The following is a 21418-nucleotide window of genomic DNA, read 5'->3' as shown; positions in this document are numbered from 1 at the left end:
CTTCTTTGCATTTTGTCAAATCTGCATGGATTTCTTAAAGTGTTCTTAAAATGTTCTTAAAATGAACAACATGTGCTGGGTCATCACCCGAGACTGCTATAATATTAAATACATGGCAGAATGCAGGTAAAACAGAACAGGGGACATACTATTCTCCCCCCAAGGAGTTCAGTCAAAATATAATTAAACATTATTTTTTTAATGAGCATCATCAGCATGGAAGCATGTCCTCTGGAATGGTAGCCAAAGCATGAAGGGGCATATGGATTTTTAGGATATCTGACATGTAAATACCTTGCAGTGCCAGCTACAAAAGTGCCATGTTAACGCCTGTTCTCACTTTCAAGTGACAATGTAAATAAGAAGCCAGCAGCATTATCTCCCCTAAATGTAAACAAACCTGTTTGTCTTAGCAATTGGCTGAATAAGAAGTAGGACTGAGTGGACTTGTAGGCTCTAAAGTTTTACATTGTTTTGTTTTTGAGTGCAGTTATGTAACAAAAAAAATCTACATTTGTAAGTTGCACTTTCACAATAAAGAGATTGCATTATGGTACTTGAATGAGGTGAATTGAAAAATACTATTTTTTTATCAATGCAAATATTTGTAATAAAAATAATAGCATAAAGTGAGCTCTGTACACTTTGTGTTCTGTGTGGTAATTTAAATCAACATATTTGAAAATATACAAAAACATCCAAAAATAGTTGTTCAATTTCAATTGGTATTCTATTGTTTAAGAGTGCGATTAAAATTGTGATTAATCGAGATTAATTTTTTTGAGTTAATCGTATGAGTTAACAGCGATTAATCGACAGCCCTGCTATTTTTCACCAGGAAACCATGTAAACGTGCCTGTACCCATCCCAATTCAGGAAAGCAGTTAAGTATGTGTGTGACTTCAGTAGGACTTAAGCACAAGTGTTCATATACTGCATGCACAATTACTGTTTACATTCATAGGAGTTACTGCATTGAATAACAGCTATATTGTATACATGGCCACCTAAAATGTGAATAAACTAAACCCTTCCTAAGCCCCTGATGTACACCAATATGTTCCATGTCATAAGGGAAGAAATACATAGCTATCCAACTTGCAAATCACCAGGGAGCCAACCAAGGCAAGTTGTTGTTGTTGCTGTTTTTAAGGGATAGTGTTTTTTGCTGCTTTTTACACATAGAAACAGGTAAATGAGATTGGAATTCTAGTTAATTTGGAGATCACACAGCTCTTTGTGCAGCTTTTTAATAGCAAATTTCAGATTTGTCCATAGAATGTGCTTATTCAGCAGTGATCAGATAAATAACACAACTTAGATTCAGATTGTACTCAACATGAGTAGTACAATTTATAGCATTAAAAATATAATGGTATTTTAAAACCACTCAATTTTGAGATCTAACATAATTTGCTAAAACACTTCTGCATTTGTTGTTTGGCAGAGGCTTACTAAACTGCTGTACTTAATCTTGCTTCAAATGTGTAAATAAATATGCAATTCAATTTTCCATAGAATAAATAATAATTTGCCTTTTCAGATGGAGTTAGTTTACTTCTAAACAAATCAGCTTGCCACATAAAACAAGCAAAACACCAAGGCCCAATTTCTTCCCTGTTCATATATCAGGATCTCCCCACGGATTCCAGGAGTGGATTGGGCGATAAAATACAATCACCCCTTCAGAAGTAGTTTTGGTTGTTATTCATTTTACCATATTCATCTTAAAGGCCCATGGGCAAAAGCAACTATTCCTTATAGTTGATGTTACATTGTATGTTTTATGTAGTTGCTTTTTCAGCAGCCATGCCAAGTATACTCTAGCGTGTGGGTAATATCCGACAGACAAATGAATGGTTTTGACCTGTGTTCAAGCTGAGCAGCAGATGTGTCATACCTACATTTCTCACTGGTGGTGGTGGAAACGATAAAAAAAATGGGCTAATCACCTTTAACTTACATTGACTTGAATGAGCATTGACTTTGCAGGATGAGCTCAGCATTTTGCACACTGCAACAGGAATTCATTGTGGAGATCAAGGGGTAAGATTTCATTTACATTAGACCCCCTTGACACTGACCTGGCCGTCAGAACAGTGTAAAGTGGCCTTAGTGTGAATGAGAATCTGACCTGAGGTCCTTTAAAAAGGGGGTTCAATGGCTTGCTAATGGGTTTGTTATGGGCGTTCATAGTTCTTTTGTTTGTTTATTTTTTAACTTGCAATCTATGGTGACCAGATGTCCCGATTTTATAGGGACAGTCCCGATTTTTGAGTCTTTTTCTTATATAGGCTCTTATTACCCCACACCCCCTGTCCTGATTTTTCACACTCGCTGTCTGGTCACCCTATTGCAAACTGAATTAATAATATATAAATTAGAGCAATACTAATACCGAGTTATGGGGTGAAAAATGTATTTTCTAATCCAAGTAGCAGTTCTGTTTGTAAAATGGAACTAATGACTCTTAAGGTTACTTTATCCTTTGTAGTTGTTAGGGTTTTTGGGTTAGTTGATTTTTTTTTTTTATAATTTCATTAAATGTTTATTTTTACAAACTGTAGGTACAGGATGATATCTGTATCTCAGTGATATCTTTAAAAATTGCTAAAGATGAAAATATAATGACTGTTTTCTTATCTGTATATCAGTGAATCACAGGATTTTATCTAGGGAGCCATAAATAAAGGCCCACTGACCAAAAACTCTCTCCAGTAGGAAAGACCTGTGTTTCAGACCCTAAAGAAGATGTAGGAATGCTGTCCTCTGGCACAATGGTTTCCAGAATCAAATCTGCCTGATTTTACAGTCATTGCTCATGCAGAACCCTCATAGATGTCAGGGGATGTATTGTAGGTAGAGCAACTGCAGGATAATAAGAAGGTTCTTAGGTAGGCTTAACTGAATTTATTTAATTTTTAAAAAACTTTAATGGATAATGTTAGTTTATTTTTAAGGATTTTGAACATTTTTATCCATTTAAATTTTTAGAGTTGTGGGAATGACTATGGGAGAGCCAGACAGTAAATATTAAATTACTGTAGACTTTGAGATTCAAAAAGTTAAAGCTTAATAATTGTTAAAACACAAGTTGTCAACATCTCATATGAAAATATACAAAGTAAATATCCCTAATTCAAACTAGTAAGTTCTCAAGCACCATTTTTCTTTCTTAGCCTCGCTGTAAATTTTGATTATGTCAATGGAAATATTTTTTTTGTTGGTTTGTGTGTGTGTATGCGGTGAAATCGATGTTTACCGACACTGACCAATAAAAATATAATATTTCCAAGATCATTATTAAGGCAGCCAAAAATGAAACTTGTAGCTGATTCCATACAGAAAATTTTTCTTCTTCTCTCCTTATAAAATGGATCAAATTATCCAATCTAAACTGCAAAGTCTGTTTATGCCAAGGCTTTGTATTTACTGTACATACTGTACATTCCTCTACTGAGTATTAGCCAAGTTTCCTCCAATTGTAAAGTGAGATAACTTCCTCTTCTTTCCAAATGCAACAGAGATGATAACCTTTGTCATGCAGGTGGAACTTAAAGTTAATGTGTAGCTAATTTTATCTTTACCCTTTGATAACATTATATTTTGAATGGCTAGTGCAGGAAATGAAGTAAGTTGCCATGTTTTGAAAAGAAAATAGTAATATGAAATAAGAAGGCAGCACATATATAAATTAGCAGACAGGTGACTACTTGTCAGTTATTAGCCTCACAATCCCTTGGACAGTTTCCAACCTGTATTTTTAAAAACAGATGAAAGATTTCAACATAAAACATTTTGGAACTTTTTTATTTGTCCGTGGGATTCAGTATCATAGTAGCTGCTTATTTACAACATATTACCTTAAAGATAGTATTTGATTTTCATTATATTTTTGTATTCTTTTCTCAATTCACGTTTGTGTCCTTGGTCACATCCTGCCAAGAGGCATCTGAGTCCTGCCAAGACATCTCTTTGTCACTTGTTCAGATAATATATCTGAGGCTGCCTATTGAACTGTCAAAGCCATACAAATCTATGTTTGTTAACTGTGATTCTCCTTCCATTTGCTTAGCTTCGAAAGCCAGTGAATTAAATGAGCCCTGTGGGTCAAAGAGAAACTGCTTGAAACATTGTATACTTAATATCTAAATAAAATGTCTGACCATGACAATCTATTTCAAAGGGCATTTTGTGAACTTAAGAAGGAAATTGCTTTCTTAATGCACTATTTCTTTTTGTGACTGGGAAATTTTTCTTATTAGCATGTGTCTAAACACCTCTTGTGCATTGTCAGGGTTACCAACTTGCAGCATAGAAGGTGTCCTACATCTGGTCTTATATTACAGTACAGAGATGTGAAAGACATTTAAATGGAAATACCTCAGCAATAATATTAATTGAACAAACACCTTTTAATTCTGTAGTTTAGAACATGTGGACTGACTCCCCACATATAACACGGACTCTAGGTGTAGGTTCCTTACATGCTTAAAAACTAAGCACATTGCTCAATAACTTTTCAGTAACAAAGCCCTAATGTGTTTCTCTTTAAAGATGAAGTAAATGTATCTGTTGTGTCTGAAATATTGATTGCTTGTTCACTTATTTGCAGGAATAATGTGTACTCACATATCCCACAAAAGTCAAAGGGTACATGGTTAGGAGTTTAAATGGGTTGGATGTATACAACCATGTTCCTAAGGAAGAGGGATGTGGGTGCTGGGACACTAGAGAACTAGAGGATCTGCAATTGTGAAAAGGTTTCACATTTTGTTGCATGGGGGACAAGCTTCCCCCTGCATAATTTGCGCAGAATTAATGTTCTGCGCAGAATTTCATTTTTCCAGGCAGAATTGGTGCTGCAGAGCTGTTGGCCACCACTAGGGGCTGCTGGATCCAGCAGGGTCCAACTCTCCAGCTCACAAATACAGGACACTGCTGTGGGGGAGAGGAAGAGGAAGCTGGAGGGTTCCTGGCAGCTGCAGTTCCTAGTACGTCGTGAAGAAATGAGACATCATGCAGGAAACTCTGTACAGACCCAGGACCCAGCATCAAGCTGTTTCTCCCTCTGAATCCCTGGGCTCAAGGTTGGGGGTGGGGAGCAGGGGGTATGTGTCAGAGACCAGCGGGACAGAGTTTTCCCCCAAGATGTGCCCAGCTGGCATGTGTGACACATCCAGACTGAGGCACCCAACAAAAGCATAACAGAGAAACAGGAACTGCATTGTCGTAGGGGTTTCTTTAACTCTCTACTCCTGGGGAAAACTTTTTTGTTGTCTATATTGTTAGAGACATACTTGCTGATAGGTATTATGAAATAAATTACCAAAATAATTGAAACTGGTATGATTATATTGAATTCTTTTGACAAATAAAATATTTGGATTAAGAACATTGATTAAAACTAGAAAATGTTCCAGTGAACTTTTAAAGTCAGCCATTGTTATGAACAATCCTTAGAGTTATGAAGAGATTTATTTCAGTTAATAATAAATCATTGCACTGAATTAGTGCAGTCTGATTGATTTAATGCAAATGTGACCTATGCATCTGGGTCTTCATCATTTCTGCATAATAAAGGCTGTGAGTTTTATAAACAGTTAGTAGCCTTTAACTAAGGAAAAAAAGTTCATCCTTAAACTTCACAGTTGTGCAGGGCAAATTATTTTGTAAACTAAAAGAAACTATAGGTTTGTCTGGATACAATATGATATACAATATTCTTGTTAATCTCAGGCATGTGATCTTTCTTTAATTCTTTCTTCAACACCCTCAGGGACATAGGTCATCCAGCAATTTTGGTCTGGTCAGGCTTCTGAATGTCATGCTGATGGATTTAGCTTCTTTCTCTATTGTTCTATGTAATGTTTCTCTAGGTGGCCCTCTTTTTCTCTCTTCAGCTGGTGTCTGTGTTATCACTTGATGTGGAAGTCATGTTGGTGGCTTCCTTAAATTGTGTCCTAAATATGTCTTCTTGCCACGTTTGAAGCTTGAAGCTGGTGTGCTCCATTTACAATTTCTGATATTGTCATAAACTCTTTCCAGTGGACTCTGAAAATCTTCAATAGGCATTGCTTTGGAATGAGTTTAACTTCTTATCAATTGTTGTTGTGGATTTGCATGACTCTGCTCCATAGAGGACAGACATGATGTCATTGTTAAAAAATTATATTTTTGTATCAGTGCCATTCATGCTACTTTTCCAATTCTTTTCAAATTTCTGAAAGTTGTTTGCCCTTTTTGATATTCAATGTTTGACATCTGGCATGGTGCCACCATCGTAGCACATCTTGCTCCCCAGACAAGTAGGATTTATTTTCTTCTAATGTTTCCCTGTCAACTCAGATGATTGCTTTTGAAACATTGGTAGCCATATATTTTGTCTTCCCATGGTTGATGAACAAACCAACTTGTTTTCCTGTGTCTGCCAAAAACTGGGTCTTTTCTTCCATTAAGCATTGTGTTGAACTGAGCAGGACAACATCATCAGTAAACACAAGGTCACTCAATTGTACTTTTATCATTTGTCTATAAAATTCCTCAACTGCCTTCGGTGGTTATTTTCCTCATTACAAAGAAAATGTCTTTCTGCAGCATGGAAGAGGTTAGAGGGAATTATCCTGCCTCCTGCATTTCAAAAGTGACACCCGATAGTTCGGAAGAAATCTCTCCTATGGGCAAGTCTTCCTATATTTATCCATTGTTGCCCTGTATAGACATTGCCTGCTGGAACAGAGACGAAAGAGGCTCCACCTAGCTCCTGCTCCAGGTTAAATCGCTGGAGCTGGGGGATGCTGGCCTTTCCCCCAACTGACTAATGGGTGCCAAAGACTCCAAGGGGTGGAGGGGCCACCTGTTTTCCCTCATTGAATGTCTCCCTCCCTCATTGCTGGGGCTATCCTCTTTTACTGCCGGCCCCATGCGATTCCCCCACCTGTTGAAATGGGTGGGTAACATTTCTCAGTGATATCTGTCTCATTCATTTAAGAACCTAATCCTGCAATCTGGTCTGAATGGGTGAATGCTTATACCCATGCAGAGCCCTGCTGTAGCAGGAGTTCGCCTGTCTGGTTCATGCTGCAGGATCAGGCCTCAGAACTGTCTTTTTGTGTCAAAGAACCACAGGTTTTTTTCATCTAGTTTAAAAGTTCAGGCACTCCAAAATGATGTTGTTGGCACATGTATTATAAAAATATTCCGTTCTCTATTTCATATTTTATTTAAAAATCCTAAACAACCTAATTTATGCTTGCAGTATAGACATTTCATTCATTTAAAAATGGATAAGTGAGAGAAATGTGGGTTGGAAAGATAGCCAGCAGCCTGGAAAACACATGATGTGATTTGGAAACCAGAACAACGGATATCTACAGTTCAGTTGAATGGGTATAGTTTGTTCCAGACCATTAAAGTTGGATATATGCAACTGTCAGTTATGTTGTGAGTAACAGCTATTTGAGTGTAGATTGTACAACATTTTCCATTTACTGTACCCTGATGTATGTGTGGGGTTTTTTTATTATTATTTTATTTTATTTTACTTAAAACAAAAATAGGAAAGATCAAAACCTGACAGATATGAAATGAAATCCCAAAGTAATAACTAAAAATCTTATGCCCTGGGTGCTTGAAGTTAGCAATGTAAATCCATATTTAAGTGTCTGGAAAAAATAGCCTGATTTTTCAGAGGTGCTGAAGAATCAAAACTCTCAGTGAAGCAAATGAGAGCTACTGGTGCTCAGCACCTCTGAAATTCAGGCCACTTTTTAAGGTGCCCTAATACTCTTTACACATTATATTATTCCCTGTGATAGCATAGCTAATCCATCCAGCAGAGCTTGTATACATGACCCGGAACAAAAATGGTATCAGTACTGATTGCTAGGAGAATGGTGACTTATGTGGATGCATGTGTGTTGGGAGGTATACATCCACACAGTCAAAACTTGGGTCTAGGTATATGCAGTAGCATTGGAACCATTTTTATAGTGGGGATGCTGAAAGCCATTGCACTATAAACTCTGTATGTAGTGAAAACCACTTCAAGCCAGGGGATGTGGCAGCACCCCTAGTTCCAGCACCCCTGGGTGTATACACCCCTATCATCATTGTAGCACTGAGCACTAGTGTCAAACATTTCCTACAATGATTATAGATGGAGACAAAATGAAAAACAGGTATCTGGAAATTAGTTTTTTCTTAAATCAAACTTAATGTCCAGGAACATGAGATTAAATACAAATCTTTGCAGACATTTCAAATATTAATGGAATTCAAACCCCATATAACCCATGTGTTCATTGCTACCACATACTCTACTGTATAGCATCTGTTATCATTAGCACAGAATAACATAATGATATCCACTTTTAAAAAGTTCTAGAAGGTAACAGTTGCTTGTAAAATGCCCCTAAAAAGCTAGTGTGATCTGAAAAGCAATGCATGAAACAGCAATATTCCTGTGTTGCACAAGAAGAGAATTCACTTTACTTATGGGCAGTAGGTATACAGAATTTTATTTAAATGAGTCTAATTGATTCCAAAGCTAGTTATATGCTCAGGTGCCCCCAGAATGACACAGAAAAATATCTTCCACTCCAGAAGGTGGACCACAGGAGGGATACAGCTATCTGTAAATTCACACATGTTCTGCAAATATTGTCCTGTTCCATAAGTGTCTTCAGAGACCCATATTCATCATTCAGCTAGGTTCCTTAAACACTTTGTAGCCTCCATACACCCTCCTAAAGGTCAGAGGGAGAGGGGGCTCTGGGAGCAGCAGGACAGCTGCTCTATATTTGTATGTTCCTTCTCCTAAGAGAGCTATGTAGAAGACAGGGATTTTTTTAAAGCTGTTTGGTGTTGTATTACCTCTCCTATATGATTTATGGACCTCATTGGTGGAGAAGGGTCATATAGCACTGGTACTGTCCACCAGCAAATGGCAGCATGGCTGTAAAAAGCCATCAGAAGCCTAAAAAGAAAGAGGAGAGAAAGTATTTATGTGCAGGTTTCAGAGTGGTAGCTGTGTTAGTCTGTAAAAACAACGAGGAGTACTTGTGGCACCTTAGAGACTAACAAATTTATTTGGGCATAAGCTTTCGTGGGTTAAAACCCACTTCATCAGACGCATGAAGTGAAAAATACAGTAGGCAGAATATATATACACAGTACATGAAAAGATGGGAGTTGCCTTACCAAATGGGGGGTCAGTCTAGAACTGACCCCCCACTTGGTAAGACAACTCCCATCTTTTCATGTACTGTGTATATATATTCTGCCTACTGTATTTTCCACTTCATGCATCTGATGAAGTGGGTTTTAGCCCACGAAAGCTTATGCCCAAATAAATGTGTTAGTCTCTAAAGTGCCACAAGTACTCCTTGTTTTTATTTATGTGCAGTTGACCAGGAATTCATGGGGTATGGGACCAGGGATTCCTGTGAATCCTGGGCCCGTGTGGTCTATTCTGGCCCTGTCCTCTGTTCATACTGATGTCTGGCCCATTTTCACTCCCACACAAAGTATGCTGCATAGAACATGTAGTTTCCTTAACCACCTGGATTTGTTTGTAGGTATGTGCCGGCATGTAAATACAAATTGTTTAATAATAATATTGATTTCCCTTTAGCAGGAGATGTTTTACTTAAACAGTAGAAAGTAAATAACTTAAAGGTTCAATTAGCTTAGCTGGACTGAACACACTTCTCTTTCATATTTGATTTCTAATGAGCTCAGTAGTGACTTTGTGGTCCACGTATTTTGGGAAAGGAAAGCTGAAGCCTTCTAGTAGTATTGAATCACTTAAAAAAAAAAAGCCCACAATGATCATGAGCTATGTTTCGGCCCCTTGTGACTTCAGTAAGTTATCACAAGGCAATGATAAGCAGTGACCAACAGCAGAATCAGGTGAGCCCTTGACTGGTGCACACTGCATGTTTGCCATTCCCAAGGAACTAGCCCTTAATCATTACTTTGCAAAACATAGCAGCCTCATATCTAAGGGTGCTGCAAAAGAAAAAGGGCCAAATTCTGCCTTGTTTCACATGTGCCCATTTTCCTGAGTGGAATGTTCATGGATGTAATAGAGGCAAATTTTTGTGCACATTAAGCTAGGACAGGACATGAACCTTATTTTAGGACAGGACATGAACCTTATTTTATATTTTGTAAAGCACCCTGTGACATTTATGGTGATTCCAAGTAGCCACCATCTCTACAATGCGCAAATTTTCTTCAGCAATGAGTACATTTCCATTTAGAAATTATGTCCATAAATTAGGATTGTACATAGACATTTAGTAGTGGTGAACAACATGATTAAAGAATTATGTATGCCTGAAGGTAAGAAATTCAGATTTAAATTCTAGCATATCACTTGAAAGTCTTGAAATTCAACCATTAACAGACCCAATGTAGTAGTTCAGATGTCTGCCACAGCTCCATAGCAACACACACACCATATTGAAACTTCAAAGAATGAAGTAAAATTACTAACTTATTAAAACTGTGTCTTATTAAGATGCCCCTCAAAGCAGCAATTCATAAAATATCATTAAAGATGCAAAACTGCTTGAAATAGATTTTTTTTTTTTAGTCTCATTCCACTCTTGAAAATGGGTTCATTTTCATGGAAACTTTTACCAAAGCGCATTTTGTGAGCAAAAATTACCTATTTCCAAGCAGAATGTGGGTCCATTTTTTTTTAGCAAAGAACACCCTCTTTTTCTGTTGCCAAAATCACTTAAAAAAGAAAAACTTAGAGTGTGAAAAAAATCGGTGCATGATTCTGTGTATCAAAATAGTGAATTTCATGTCATTCTGCCTTTGAGCCCTATTTCCTCTTTGGCTAGAGCAAGAAAATAGTTTAGATTTACTTTTCTCTTGCTCTCCCCCCATTTCCTTTTCAAGTGCTTAATGTCTTCTTTCCCCACCTTTCCTTGTAAAAGCAGAGTGAAGATACACTTCCTCTACAAGGCTGTATTGAGCCTCTGGATCTACACTGTAAATAAACCAAACCAGTTCCACAGTGGATGAAAGATGGGTAGAATGATTACTAAGGTTTCTATTGACTCAATGTGGCTTCAGTATAACAAGGGAGTTCATGATGTTTTATGCATGAAGAAGCGTGTAAGGCTCTCTGTGTGCTAACACTATCAAAACTAATATTCGCTTGTCGTGGATGGCAATTGAGGATGATGATACTGTTGTAAAGCAAAAGTCTCCAGCTCAAAGATTTACATTACTTAACTTGAAAAGAGCCTTTCCTCTTTAAACATGAAACATTCACCATAAATATTAAACAGAGATAATCTTTTTGATTGTTAAACCAGTAAAAAAATTCAATAAAACCTGTAATCCATCACTGATATTTGGCTCCCATATTGCTGGTGACACAAATGACAACCTAACCCAGCAGGTGACTCAGAAATACTCTTTGAAATCTAGACTTTGGAGACTCTCTGAGGAGCCCACTTGACAGCTGGCACCATTTTTGTTACTTTGTCAGCAACTTTCTGTATTTTCCTCTACAGCTCATTGGAGATATTTTTGTTGGAGTTTTTTCTCCCTCACAACTAGAGCTTGGCATACACTGCAAAACATTTTGGTTGACTATTTCAGTTTTTAAATGACTTTACTCTGATTGTGTTCATGCACCTTTTTGTATTCTCTGGTCAAGCTATTGAGAGTCACTGGCATGAACGTTCAAAGTGAATTTCAAAGTCACATGAGCATATAACCATGGAAACTGAATTTTAAAGTTAGATGCAAGTATTAATTCTGGGAGTGCTTGCATGCTTATCCGGTTTGAGGGTGGAAATGATACCACATGACTTGCTAATCAGTGCAGCTTGAATAGTGAATACCTGCAGAAAATTTGTTTGAGGTCAATCCCGTAAGGTTAAAAGACCCCCAAAATCCATGAGATGGTTTTGAATAGCATCAATTGAAAAAAAAAGTCATCTGTTGGTGAATGTTCCACACATAGAAAAGCAGGCTAAATTGATCAAATAAATTATTATTCCCAAATTACTCACTCAGCTTTACTCAACCTACGTTCCTCACCTGGATCTGATGACCACATTCTAATCCTTTGTTTATGGCTGGTAAAGACACACATTCAGCATTGCAGCTTCATTTCAGGATTAGGTTTGAGAATTGTGGGGGGAGAAAATTTTGTTTGAAGCACACACACAAAAACAAATGGGTAAAGAAAGATAAATTAAAGGTTATCCCACTAAATCGAAAACTTCTATCTTCATTTTCTACAAGTCTATATTGGATGAATTTACTGCCTGTGATAGACAACATGTATTAGAGTTTCCTCAAGGAAAAAATATCTTAGTAGCTTCAGGAGTGCATGCATAAGCATTGCATTAGCTGTTTTTATCATAGGAAGCTTGAATTCAAATATGCCCCATTTGAAAAAAGCATTCAGATTCAGAACATTGAAGTAATTAGGACGCAAGCACATATTTAAAGTTCAGTTCACACGTGCTTCAATACTATTCTGAACAGGAATGGATTTAAAGACCTGTTCAAGGGCTTTCCTGAATCAGGGCCATGCGGAAGAAGCAAAGCTTAATTTGAATGCACCCGTAGAGTGGAGCAAATAGTCCAGCTGTGCCATCTTGCAAGGTGTTTGTCACTCACCAGTTGCTGTGGAACAGACTAGTTGGGCTGTGAGGTGCAGCAATAGGCAAAGAGGTTTAAGCTTACCCCCTTTGGAGGAGGATAGATACATCTTCGGAGTTAGGTGCCACTGTGCCAAGCACTTAAAAACACCTAAGATAGACAGACATGCATCCTATTTATACTATGGAATTATCACATCATTCACTGTTGAGAGCTGGTGCTGGACTGAGAAGGGAACCAGATCAATATGTTGTCAGTGGGAGCAGTGTGACAGACAGCGGCGTATTATTCCCTAGGCCGACAAGGCCCAGGCCTAGGGCGGCAAATGTGCAGGGGTGGCAAATTTATAATAGCCATAGGAGCTGACTTTACCCGGCGCTGGTGGGTGCTCGCGCCCCCCCTTCCCCAACTCCACACCTTCCCTGCCCCCTATTCCAAACCCTTCCCCAAATCCCTGGCCCCACCTGCTCATGCAGGCTCGCCGCATTTCTCCTCCTTCCCCCTTCCTCCCAGGCTTGCCGCACGAAAGTGCTGGGAGGGAGGAGAAGCGGAGCAGCAGTGCAGGCAGGGGAGGAGGCAGGGCGGAGGTGAGCTGGGGGCGCGGGGAGGGCCGCAGCAAGTAGCCCGGGGCAGGGGCAGAGGAACCGCTCCCCGCCCCAGCTCACCTCCACTCCACTGCCGCCTCCTCCCCTTGTGCGCCACCACTCGGTTTCTCCCCCCTTCCTCCTAGGCTTGCCTCAGGAAACAGCTACCAGTGGGTTCGAACGAATTTGTACAAAAACTAAAACAAGTTCATATGGGGCCGGGGGCGGCAAAATCATTAATCCCCCACTGGTGACAGACTAACCTTAATACTTGATACCTTGTAAAGATATAATATATATTAATATATAACGTTTCAGATTAACCTAATACTGGGTACCTTGTAAATATATTGCATAGAGTTTCTTTCAGTTCAGACATATACATGAATACACCAAATTACCAGGTCCAACAATATTCCTAAGTAAAGCTAAGGGGGAAATGTGTTTCTCATCCACAAAAATGTTTGAGTTTTCAAAACATTTTCCCATTCTACACTGGTACAAAATCAGGACTTGTCAAAGTTGTTTTTTGGGGGGGTGGAGGGGAGGGAGTGGAGGACAGACAGACTAGACACATATACGCGCACACCAGAGTAGCCAATAGCCTGGTGGTTAGGGATGGGAGAGTGAGGTTCAAGTCCCTACTCTGCCTGATTCAGAGCAGGGACTTGAATCTGGTTCTCCCAGGTGGGTTCCCTAACCACCAGGCTATTAACCATCTGGCCTGGCTCTCTGGTTTTGACCAGAAAATTCCATCCTAGACCCAAGAAACCTTTCTCAACAAAAGTTTAGACAAAACTGGCATGTTCCTGTGAAACATTTCAGTTTCAGCAACTTGGCATTTTCCAACAAAAAGTATTAAGGTCAAAAAAAATTCCCAATCAGCTCCATTCTTAAGTGTCTTTCATTCCTAACAGTCTTTACAGCTTCTGACTTTCTAGAGAAGCAACTCATGTAGAAATCTACTCAGGACCATGGCTACCAGCTGTAGGCTCACTTTTGCCTTAAAGCACTTCCTGCTTTATTTCTACTAGGTGAAGTTACAGGAAAAGTTCAGGAATTTTTTTAAAACAAGCAATATTCTCTACTGCACAGTCATTATAACACCCCAGAGGAGGAAGAAATAAATGGCAAATATGTCCACCTTTCATGAAATGTCAACTGTAAGCCCCAACTGCCCTGGACATAAGATGCATGTTTTTCTACAGGTCTAAGAGTCCCTGGGAGGGCTTCAAAATGGGGGCAATCCACAAAAGAAATATGCGATTCAGAAGGAGAACTCAAGTTGGACAAAGCAGTGATGTCCCCTTCCCGCCAAAATAGAGTTATTCAAATGAACAGTAATGATATCAACACTTTTGAGTACCTGCTTTCAGATTTTTTTGAGCCAATTTTACAGATATAATAAATATAAATATTGTTTCCAGAAAGCATAGGACTGGGTTGTTTCAGTTCCTGGGATGGATAAACTGGGAAATTGCATTTTCCCTCCTTTGGGATTGCATTTATTTATAACTTTCTGAGCTATTCATGCATATAAAATTTTGCTGTTATTTTCTGTGAAAGAATTTTCCTCCTTTCCTTTTATTGGCCCCATTTCTTTCACACACAAAGACACAGATGCTCCGTTACAATGATGTCAGCCTTGCTACATGCTCCAGCTGTTTAGGTGCATTTATAAAGTTCAGTCCTGTACATTATGCCATAAATGTATATTTCATGTATAAACATAAAGCTAACATATTGCAGATCTCTCTAAGTGTAACTTTAATGGAGGTTCAGTGAGTTTTAAAAATATTGAAAAGTGTTTAATCTTTCCGTTGGCAATATTTTTATAGCAGGTTTTCCAATTATTCTTTTCTCAAGCTAGGTTCAAAGATTTTTTCCCCCCTTGTATTTCATCTTCTGTGATTTTTGGAAAAGCAGAGAGGTTTTTTTAGTAAGACAATATGTATTTTAAATAGAGACGTCTGAGTGAAAATATGCTTCTGTCCACATCTACTCATGTCCAAGCCCTCATTACCTTCATGCATGCTCACCAGTTCACCATGCCGAAAAACCTCATGTCTAGATGTGCCAACTTTCAAAGATGTTACATGTCACAAGATGTTGTTACATTGACTTGATGTATAAATACTGACATGGGTAAATTAAATCCGGGTCCAAACTATAAAGGTCTTGTCTTGTGTCCTAAATTTCAGAATAGGGGGTGAATTGTGCCCACTAGGCACAGTCTTGAGTAGGGTCATTCTGATGCAGCCCCACCCCTGTTGCCTCAGATTGTCTTGCCGTGTGCAATTTGTTCCATCCTGTAAACCACAGGCTCTGGCTTCTCCCCGTCTCCCTCCCCTTGTGGAGATGCACGGAGGGTCAAATCCAATTCCCACTGAAATCAGACTCATTTTTGGCTTCAGTGGGAGTTTACTCATGCTGAGAAGGAACATGCACTGCACTTGAGTGTAGTGTTTCTTATATTTATTAGCAGTGTTGCTTTGTTCTCATGTCTGAATTTCATGTACATCTTGTTGTCATAATTTAACTGAGGTGCTGCATATACAGTACGTTTTCTAGTTGATTACCAAATACACCTCCTGACTCATAAATATTTGAGGCATAATCTTGGTTCCACTGGCTTGGCAATATAATGACTCTCAGCAGGACAAGATGTCTGCTAGCTAGGATCCTGTTCCTTAATTCATGCTGTTTAATGCAAGATCAGTGGTGAATAAAACCACCCATAATTTGATGACCGTGCAGTCCCTGACTTTGAATGTATATTGGCAGACTTTGCTTAGCACAGTAATTATGCAGAATCCTGGGCAGTTAGTATCTACTTGAAGTATCCTAATAGTAAATATATAAGCCGTGATTCAATGTGGAGCAAAAATTCAAGAACATAAAATAAATCCACAAATTATATCGAAATATACTTGACTCCTGAGACCCTAGGGGTAGGAGATGGGCATGAGCAGAAATCCAATTGCTGTGCTCTCAGGCCATCCCTACTGATCCATTTTGTACCAGCCTATTCATAACTGAGGCAGAGCCCCCTACATAGGGGCAGTGATTAATTTGTAATGAAAGACGTGCTCGGGCTCGAGCAATTAGGTGCCAGGACTCAAACAATTTTTTTACATTCATAACTCATGCAGGAAGCCCTGAGGTTCTGGGGCTATGAACCTCCAAGCCTAGAGGTGCCAGGGCTCAGCCCTGGCACAAATTAAGCTCTGTGTAGGGGACCTTCTATGCAGCTGCTCCCCTCAATGTACATACCTTAGAAGGGCACCACAGAGTTTATAAGGTGAGGAGAGCCTTGCACAGGCTTCTCTGTCTGTGAATGACTTCCAGTAAAAGCTATATTTATTGATCTGCACATGTTGTGTCTAGTTTATTATTATCATTATTATTATTATTAAGTACTTTTTTGTTTTATTGATATATTAAAATACCCTTACCAAAAGCCTGTTGCTAAGAAATGTGATCATGTACAATAGAAAATGTTACCATTCATTACTGACTCTTAAATTTACAGGTCCTTTGTCATCCAGCAAATCCCAAGCAGCAATCTCTTCATGGTGGTAGTAGATAATGAATGCAACTGTGAGTCTATCTTGCCAATTACCATGGAACCCATAGAAATAAGGTATATCCTTTATTTTGAAGATTGTAAGAGGGAGACTCAAAGTGCAAATACTGAATTTTACCCTGTGTGATTTATGAGCCTAACAGAGAGATCCTCAGCTGTTGTAAACTGTCATGGCCCATTGAAGTCAAGGCAGCTGAGGATCTGCTCCTTAGGCCTGCTCTACCCGGGGGGGAGAGGGGGGAATCGATCTAAGTTACGCAACTTCAGCTACATGAATAACGTAGCTGAAGTTGACGTACTTAGACCTACTCACTGCAGTGTCTTCGCTGCGGTGAGTCGACTGCTGCTGCTCCCCCATCAACTCTGTCTGCGCCTCTCACGGCAGTGGAGTACAGGAGTTGACGGGAGAGTGCTCAGGGGTCGATTTATCGTGTCTAGACTAGACACGATAAATCGACCCCCACTGGATCAATAGCTGCCTGCTGATCCGGCGGGTAGTATAGACATATTTTAACTCTCATTTTCCAAAGTGACTTATGCATTTAAGAGCCTAAGTCCCATTGAAAGTCAATGAGAGTTGTGCACCTAACTCACTTAAGTGCTTTGTAAGGCCTACCTGCATATTTAGGCACATAAACGTCTCTGTAAAATTGGCCTTAAGTGCTTAAGTCACTTCTGAAAATAGGACATAGCCTCCTAAATCTTTGGTGCTTTTGAAAATTGTACCCATATTGCCAAAGAAAACAGTTTAAACATGGATATCTCCTGCATTATAATGTAATATATAATATTTTCCTTAACTTTGTATTTTAGGGCTGTATTGCTACGCTGAAAGGTATCACTTTGTGTTCTGAAAATATAAAAAATAGATTCTGTAACAAAGTAAATTGGTAACTTAATTTGTAGTCTAAACACCATCTTGTTTTATTGCCATACTAGAGTTTGGGGTTTGTTTCTTCTCATAAATAGGAATTCACCAAAAAGAATCTGCAGTATATTTTTGTTGCTGAGTGATAGAACTTTCAAAGGACCATTTGATCATGTTAAGTGCCAAAGGGAACAACACTGGGAAGAACAACAATAGCATTATGACCTACTTCTTTTGTTGATTGGCTGGATTTTAGAGGAGTGGGAGGAGGAAGGGATGGATGGAAGGACTTCATTTCAAATCCATTCAAACAAACTTTGAATATTTAAATGCAATGATCATAAGATCTTTCCTTAACTACTGTGAACATAATGAATCCCTTAAATGTGAACGTTTAAAATCTCAGAAGATTAGAAGACGTCCAGAATCTTGTCATGGATTTCATCCCGAAGTAAGTTTTTATAATTTTTTTTCCCCTCTATGGTAAATATTTTTTCTAGAGTAGGTATTAGAAAACTGTCTTCTAGTGTGAAAAGCAACTAAATATTCTGGACATTCTGAACATAGTAGTAAAGGGAAGTTTCTACATGATTGCAAGCAATGCGCAAATTGTCTAGTGAGCTTGTACTCCATTTCACAATTAAGTGCTGTGTTTGCACATCACGGCACAACATGTAAGAGGCAGAGGCATGATCTGAGTGCAGAATTGGCATCCAGGAACTTCTGAGATCTTATTCTGGGTCTAATGCTGACCGCAAGATTCCTTCCATGTGTTCCTTTCTGAAACCAAGCCACTTGGCCATGGGACAGGATTTGATCTCTACGTGAGTAAATAACATCAGCATTTCAATTGTCATACTGGTAATTTTGTGATTTGTTGATTTGTTTATCTGGGACTCCGACACAATGCTTTTAAGATGCTACACAAGTGCTACATACTTTATGAGCTTAAATATCCACTCTGGAAAGGCACAGACAGGAAGTGACTTGCCCAAGGTCACCCAAAGCCAAGAGTAGCTTTCTGATCATCTTTATTTTTCTGTGCTTTGATTACACAAATTTTGATTACACAAAATCTGCCATCTACTGCTTTCATAAATATCCATTCTTCGCCATGAATCTTAATAAGAACAGGAGTACTTATGGCACCTTAGAGACTAACAAATTTATTTGAGCATAAGCTTTTGTGGGCTAAAACCCACTTCATCGGATGCATGCAGTGGAAAATACAGTAGGAAGATTTTATATACACAGAGAACATGAAACAATGGGTGTTACCATACACACTATAACGAGAGTGATCACTTAAGGTGAGCTATTACCAGCAAAAGAGAAAAAAAACTTTTTGTATTGATAATCAAGATGGGCCATTTTCAGCAATTGACAAGAACGTGTGAGTAAAAGTAGGGGGGAAAAATAAACATGGGGAAATAGTTTTACTTTGTGTAATGACACATCCACTCCCAGTCTTTATTCAAGCCTAATTAAATGGTGTCCAGTTTACAAATTAATTCCAATTCAGCAGTCTCTCGTTGGAGTCTGTTTTTGAAGTTTTGTTGTTGTAATATTGTGACTTTTAGGTCTGTAATCAAGTGACCAGAGAGATTGAAGTGTTCTCCAACTCGTTTTTGAATGTTATAATTCTTGTGGTCTAATTCGTGTCCATTTATTCTTTTACGTTGAGACTATCCAGTTTGGCCAATGTACATGGCAGAGGGGCATTGCTGGCACATGATGGCATATATCACATTGGTAGATGTGCAGGTGAACGAGCCTTTGATAGCGTGGCTGATGTGATTAGGCCCTATGATGGTGTCCCCTGAATAGATCTGTGGACACAGTTGGCAACGGGCTTTCTTGCAAGGATAGGTTCCTGGGTTAGTGTTTTTGTTGTGTGGTGTGCGGTTGCTGGTGAGTATTTGCTTCAGGTTGGGGGGCTGCCTGTAAGCAAGGACTGGCCTGTCTCCCAAGATCTGTGAGAGTGATGGGTCGTCCTTCAGGATAAGTTGTAGATCCTTGATGATGCGTTGGAGAGGTTTTAGTTGGGGGCTGAAGATGACGGCTAGTGGCGTTCTGTTATTTTCTTTGTTGGGCCTGTCCTGTAGTAGGTGACTTCTGGGTACTTATCTGGCTCTGTCACTCTGTTTCTTCACTTCAGCGGGTGGGTATTGTAGTTGTAAGAATGCTTGATAGAGATCTTGTAGGTGTTTGTCTCTGTCTGAGGGGTTGGAGCAAATGCGGTTGTATCGTAGAGCTTGGCTGTAGACAATGGATCGTGTGGTGTGGTCTGGATGAAAGCTGGAGGCATGTAGGTAAGTATAGCAGTCAGTAGGTTTCTGGTATAGGATGGTGTTTATGTGACCATCACTTATTACCACTGTAGTGTCCAGGAAGTGGATCTCCTGTGTGGACTGGTCCAGGCTGAGGTTGATGGTGGGGTGGAAATTGTTGAAATCATGGTGGAATTCCTCAAGGGCTTCTTTTCCATGGGTCCAGATGATGAAGATGTCATCAATGTCGCACAAGTAGACTCCAATGAGAGACTGCTGAGTTGGAATTAATTTGCAAACTGGACACCATTAAATTAGGCTTGAATAAAGACTGGGAGTGGATGTGTCATTACACAAAGTAAAACTATTTCCCCATGTTTATTCGCCCTCCCTCCCCCGTTCCTCACATGTTGTTTTCAACTGCTGGAAATGGTCCATCTTGATTATCACTACAAAAGGTATTTTTCCTCTTTTGCTGGTAATAGCTCACCTTAAGTGATCCCTCTCGTTACAGTGTGTATGGTAACACCCATTGTTTCATGTTCTCTGTGTATATAAGATCTTCCTACAGTATTTTCCACTGCATGCATCCGATGAAGTGGGTTTTAGCCCACGAAAGCTTATGCTCAAATAAATTTGTTAGTCTCTAAGGTGCCACAAGTACTCCTGTTCTTTTTGCAGATACAGACTAACACGGCTGCTACTCTGAAACCTGTCATGAATCTTAATATTTTTGTCTTAATTCTTCTTTGTTCTTTTCTTTAGGAGAATGCAAGAGAATGTGGGGGTGTTCTAGGCCTTAGTGCTAAACCTACTCTTGTTCTTCTTCCACTGCTTTTGGCAATTTTCTCAAGGTGACGTTGACTGATGTGTTCACTTGGCATGCTAAATACATGGATAAACTGTGAACTGAGAAATGGTGCAACATAGAAGACAAGAAATATAGTCAAAACATCAGCATTTCATGATTTTAAACTGTTGATGAGATAAACAAAGCTATGTTCAAAAAGGGTTATCTTTTTACTTTGCAAGTCATGCAAATGTGAATTTGCCATATGATAGTCACAATTCATCAAAAAAGGACTTTAACAGATATACACAGGTGTCCATTACTTTCTGCTTTGTCCCATTGAAACCAATTTAAAACTGTGTACTTTTTAAATAAAGTATATTAAAATCATAATTTCATTGTGTATTTTTTTAAATATAGCAACTAAACATTTTTCCTGAACTAGTAATTGGAACTTAATAAAACAGGTAAGGGGATATTTCACGTGTGTAGGCTTTGTTAAACTATTTCTGAGATAATGGGAAACTAGAGGATAACACATACCTAATTTTTTATAATAAAGGCTGAGTGACTTATATTATTAACCAAGTCAATGGAACATAAGCACGTCCTTCAAATTGCACATGTGGTTCAGTTATTTTGCTCACCTGGGACACAGATAACATTCTCTGATGATTTACA

At 38.9% G+C, this 21418-nt stretch overlaps 1 protein-coding gene across 1 annotated transcript in view; it reads left to right on the top strand.

Annotated features, from left to right (window-relative positions):
* CACNA2D3 (calcium voltage-gated channel auxiliary subunit alpha2delta 3) overlaps nucleotides 1-20805 on the top strand; it is a 722234-nt gene extending 701429 nt beyond the window's left edge. Inside the window, exons 36-38 of the mRNA XM_077821951.1 lie at nucleotides 16756-16868; nucleotides 18046-18128; nucleotides 20713-20805. Coding sequence (XP_077678077.1) covers nucleotides 16756-16868; nucleotides 18046-18128; nucleotides 20713-20805 — 289 coding nt within the window. The remainder of the gene's footprint in view (nucleotides 1-16755; nucleotides 16869-18045; nucleotides 18129-20712) is intronic.
* The last annotated feature ends 613 nt before the right edge of the window (nucleotides 20806-21418 follow it).

Source organism: Eretmochelys imbricata, chromosome 7 (genome assembly GCF_965152235.1).
Source record: "Eretmochelys imbricata isolate rEreImb1 chromosome 7, rEreImb1.hap1, whole genome shotgun sequence".
Lineage (NCBI taxonomy): Eukaryota > Metazoa > Chordata > Testudines > Cheloniidae > Eretmochelys > Eretmochelys imbricata.
This window is presented reverse-complemented; position numbering and strand designations above follow the sequence as displayed.